The following is a 5,278-nucleotide window of genomic DNA, read 5'->3' on the forward strand; positions in this document are numbered from 1 at the left end:
GAGTTGAGGGGCCAGTGTTCCCGGGGAATTCTTGAAGCCCCCCTGCAAGACATTAAGGGTCTCCTGACGATGAGCGACATCGAGTACTTCCAGAATGGGATCAGCGATGCCCGGAAGGTACGATCTACTACTTGACGTGTGCATAGCTATGATACTCATCTTAATTGTGTGTGCGCCACACTTTTTTGCAGATGCTTGCGCGCCAGGAGCGAGGTGATCGCATCCTCCGGGATTTGTTGCGGCGGATGCAAATCATGAAGACGGACATGGAGAGCGCAACGGCCGATCATGCCTCCGCTCTAGCAGGGGTTCGGACTATCCAGGAATCCCAAGCACTCGAGGAGGAATCAAAGCGGTCCCGCGAGGAGGTGTCTCGTCTAGGCGCAGAGTTGGCCGCCGAGAGATTATTGCGAATGGCTGAACAGGCATCTCGGGAGAAGGCAGAGCAAGCGGCCGACACCTTCCTGGGGGAGACGAGGAAGCTTCAAGCAGCGCTCTCAGGCCGAGACGAGGAGCTGAAGATCGTCCATGTTCGACTATCGGCGAGCAAGATCTCTCGCGTCAAGGCGGATAGGGAGAAGGATTCTCTGCTAGTGGAGATGCAGACCCTTATCGAAGAGAAGGATGATGCCGTGCGATCTAAGGCGGATCTAGAGGACGACTGGGACATTGCCTTGGAAGAGGCTCGTTACGCGGCGGCCGTACGGGTTCGAGATGCGACCGCGAAGGAGAACACGTCTCGCGGGACCACCTTTTCCTTCTTCGATGACATGTTTCCTCCTTTGGATGATCTGCCACAGGTGGATGACCCGCGTCCTCAGGTTCCCACAGAGGCTGCTCAATCGATGAACTGCCCGCTCGATGGAGAGGCCACTGACGGGTCGGGCGTCCCTTTGCCCGAGACCGATGTGGAGCAGATCGACTTTGGTTCCGAGTAGTGGGTTTTGTTTAGATTTCCCGCGCATTTGTTTATCGCTTATCTTGTTTTCCTTTCAGATATTCATCGTATTTTCTTTTCTTGGATATTTGTCGTATTTCCTTTTCTTTCCGTTGGGTTGTTTCCGCAACACTGCTTGTTTTCGTTAAAGCTTTTTCCATTTACCATGCGTCTTATTTTCCCGATTTACTATGCTTACCGTAATCGATTCGCGCAATCCGATTAGTGCCTGTCTTATGACTCCCGGTTTACTATATCTAGCGTAACTGGTTTGCACGGCTTAGTGCCACACTTAGCGGCGAGGTTTTTCGCGGATGCTGGCTAGACCAGTTTCGTCGGGCGGGTGCGAGTCTTCGCCGTTCATTCGTGACTCGCTGCCTATCGACGCGTGCGAGCTGAACGGCGGTCGCGCCCATCTTCTGGCATGTATTCTACTTGTCGGCGTGCGTGTTGTGTGCCAGGACGGGCTTGAGGCGAGCGTAGTTCCTAGCGAGTGTGATACCTGTCGGTACGTGTATCACGTTTTGGATTTTGACTGCCAGGATCAACGGTTCGGTGCGCGGAAGCGATCCGTTGATGCTCGCTACCTTTCGGCGTGCGAGGCGTGTAATCGTGCGAGAGCGTCGTGCGAAAGATGTGTAAGGTTAGCGGTCTGGTGCGCCGATCCGACCCGTTGATGTCTCGCTACCTTTCGGCGCGTGAAGCGTGGAGACGTGCGGGATCGTCGCACGAAAAATGTATACCTGTTACCTGTTAGCCCCCCGAGTTTCTTGTGTACTCGTAGAGGAGACTAGAAATTATAACAGCGTATGACAATTGTTTTTTGGGGCGAAATGCAATCCCATTACTATATTGAAATAAACAAAAATTACATTCCTAGGCCATTGGCCTTATTTAAATTTGAAATTGTCTTTCACTAAAACCGGAAATAAAATGAAAACAACCAAACATAAGGAAATCGGGAGCGGGCTTCTATTGGTAGTATTGTCGCAGGTGTTCGGCGTTCCATGGATGAGTGAACACGAGTCCTTCCAGGTTCTCGAGCTCGTATGTACCACCATGGATGGCTCGGCGCACACGATACGAGCCTTCCTAGGTGAGACCCAGGACTCCCGCTCCCTGCACCTTGGTGTTTTGGAACACCCTTCTGAGGACGAGGCTCCCGTCGGCGAACTTCCGTAGCTTGAACTTCGAATTGTAGTACTTTTCGACCTCCCTCTTCTGTGCGGCGAGGCGAGTGAGTGCGTCCGCCCTCCTCTCGTGTATGAGGTCCAGCTTGAGCCTTATTGCTTTGTTGTTGGCGGCTTCTTCGAACTCTTCGATGCGAAAGGTTGGCAGCTTGGTCTCGACGGGTACCACGGTCTCGATGCCGAATGCTAATGCGAAAGGGGTTTCGCCGGTTGCGTTTCGCGCGGTAGTCCGGTACGCCCAGAGGACCATGGGGAGTTCCTCGCCCCACGCCCCCTTTCTCTCTTCCAGCTTCTTCTTTAAGTTTTCCTTGATTTTCTTGTTGACGGCCTCGACTTGATCGTTGGGGTGAGGATGACGGGGAGAGGAGAAAGTCTTGCTAATGCCCAACTGTTCGCATATGTCCTGGACGCGTGCATTATCGAATTGTTTTCCGTTGTCGGTCACGATCGATGTGGGGATTCCGAAGCGACAGATAATGTTCTTCCAGATGAAGTTAGTCGTGTTCGCCTCCGTGATCTTTGCTAGCGGTTCAGCCTCTACCCATTTTGTGAAGTAATCGATAGCCATGATCGCGTGCTTGTATTGTCTTGGGGCCATAGGCAGCTCACGAATGAGGTCGATCCCCCATTTTGCGAAGGGTCGAGGTACGACGATCGGGCACAGTGGGGCCGGCGCTTGGCGCGAGATGTGGGCAACCCTTTGGCGTTTGTCGCATCTTTTGGCCCACTCGTGGGAGTCCTTTTTCAAGGTAGGCCAAAAGTACCCGAGCCTTAGCAGCTTCAGGGCCAAAGACTGTCCGGCGGCGTGGTTTCCGCACACCCCTTAGTGCACCTCGCGGAGCGCTTTCTTCGCCACGACCTCGGTCAAGCATCGGAGAAGGGGCATAGAGTTTCCTCTTTTGAATAGGTTTTCCTCCCTCATCGTGTATTTCGGCGCTAAGCTTCTCAAATTTCTAGCCTCTTCCTTGTCTTCAGGGACGACTCCTCGCTTGAGGTACTCCACGAGTGGCGTCATCCATGAGGGGGCGGAGTTTCGTCGACCACCCCTACGTCGCTTCTCGAGACGTAGGGTCGAGTTAGTACTTCTATCGAGATGCTACCCTCACCCTCTTCGTCTATCCCTGACGCAAGGCGCGCCAGGGCGTCGGCGTCAATGTTCGCCTCTCAGGGAACCTGGACTATCTCGAACCATGACAGGGCCTCCAGATTTTTCTGATTCACAGTGGATGCGCAAGTTTTGGACTCATAGCTTGTTTGCCAACTCCAAGCCAACGATCAGAGCCTCGTACTCTGCCTCGTTGTTGGAGGCCTTGAACTCAAATCGCAGGGCGTATCTCAGTTTTTCCCTATCGGGATTTGTGAGCACGACGCCGGTGCCAGTCCCCCAGGTGTGTTCGATGCGCCATCTACGTGTAAGTCCTAGACCGGCCCTATCGGGTCAATGGTCCTCTTCTTCGACGACCCATTGTGGTCGTTCTCCTTGTCTTCCTTGCTCTCGTTGTCTTCGTTGTCCTTGTCTGTTGAGGGCGCGTTGGTGAATTCGGCCACAAAGTTGGCGAGGGCTTGGCCACAAAGTCGGTCTTTTTCAATGATTTAAAAATATGGCTGGCACATGTCGGTTGTCTTGGAAATGAATCGCGTTAAGGCGGCGATCCTTCCCGTCAAACTCTGTACGTCTTTGACTTTTTACGACAATCTAATTTCCAAGATCGCCTTGATCTTCTCGGGATTAGCTTCGATCCCGCGGCGGCTCACCATGTAGCCTAGGAATTTTTCGGACTCAACCCCGAAAGCGCACTTGTTGGGATTGAGCTTCATCTTGTAGCGCCGCAGGATTGCGAACATCTCCTTGAGGTCTCGGATGTGGTCGTGGGCTTTGAGGCTTTTCACTAACATGTCGTCCACGTAGACCTCCATTGTCTTGCCAATCTGGTTAGCGAACATTCGGTTTACCAGCCTTTGATATGTCGCACCCGCGTTTTTTAGGCCAAAGGGCATGACCTTGTAGCAATAGAGTTCGCGGTTCGTAACAAAGGTGGTCTTGATCTGATCTGGCTAGTGCATGCGGATCTGATTATAGCCCGAATAGGCATCCATGAAGCTTAGCAGTTCATGGCCCGCCGTCACATAACGAGTTGCTCAATTCTTGGGAGGGGGAAGCTATCTATCGGGCAAGCCTTGTTGAGGTCTTTGTAATCGATACACATCCGCCACTTCTCTTTCGGCTTCTTTACCATAACGACATTGGACAGCCACTTGGGGTACTCCGCCTCCCTAATGAAGTCGGCGGCGAGAAGTTTGTCGACTTCTTCACCAATGGCCTGGTACCTTTCTCCGCTGAATGCCCGTCTCGGTTGGACGTGCTCGGTCACCCTCTTGTCGTCATTGAGGCGGTGGACCATTATCTCGGGGTCGATCACCGACATATCGGCGTGTGTCCACGCGAAGACGTCTTTGAACTCGCAGAGGAAGGCGGCGAGTTGGAGTCGGATCTCGGACGGGAGCTGGGCGCCTATCTTGATTACTTGATCCGGTTTGGCGTCATCCAGCACGACGGGAACGAGGTCATCCGGTGTCTCCACCTTTCGACGCTCGACGTCGTCCCTTTGATCCAATTCTCCGAAGGTGCCTCCTTCCTCGATCTTGCATGGGAATTTATCTTCGAGTTGGAAGATGGTGCTCACCATCTTCCCCTTCCCCTTTCCATCTACACCTTGGATGTAGCACATCCTTGCCATTGATTGGTCTCCCAACATTATGGCGATCCCCTTCTCGGTTGGAAATTTCATCATTAGGTGGTAGGTGGAAGTTATGGCTTTCAACCGGTTGAGAGTCGAGCGGCCTATGATGATGTTGTAAGACGATGGCTGGTCCACAACCAGGAATGACATGACGTGGGTGACCTCGATCCCCCCAGGTGTCCCGAAGGTCACCAGGAGGTCTATGGTGCCCTCCGTCATGACCCTCTCCCCGGAGAAGCCGAAGAGTGGGGTCGAGATTGGGGTCGGTCTCAGTCCGGTCAGCTTCATCCTGTCCAAAGTCGATTTGAAGATGATGTCGGCAGAGCTGCCGTTGTCGATCAGGATTCTTCGGACGAGATTGTTGGTGACCGGGGCCGAGACGACTATCGCGTCATTATGCGGGTGGATAA

General features: G+C 53.2%; 1 protein-coding gene across 1 annotated transcript; it reads right to left on the reverse strand.

Annotated features, from left to right (window-relative positions):
* Positions 1-1,683: 1,683 nt before the first annotated feature.
* On the reverse strand, positions 1,684-4,856 carry LOC149393454 (uncharacterized). The gene is made up of 3 exons (XM_089618035.1): positions 4,710-4,856; positions 2,142-2,608; positions 1,684-1,687 (listed from the first exon to the last, which is right to left on the reverse strand). The coding sequence occupies exons 1-3, from the start codon at positions 4,854-4,856 to the stop codon at positions 1,684-1,686; spliced, it is 618 nt and encodes a 205-aa protein (XP_089474161.1).
* Positions 4,857-5,278: the final 422 nt, after the last annotated feature.

Source organism: Urtica dioica, chromosome 6 (assembly GCF_054948205.1).
Source record: "Urtica dioica subsp. dioica isolate 48M chromosome 6, U.dioica_male_clone48M_v1_H2, whole genome shotgun sequence".
NCBI lineage: Eukaryota > Viridiplantae > Streptophyta > Magnoliopsida > Rosales > Urticaceae > Urtica > Urtica dioica.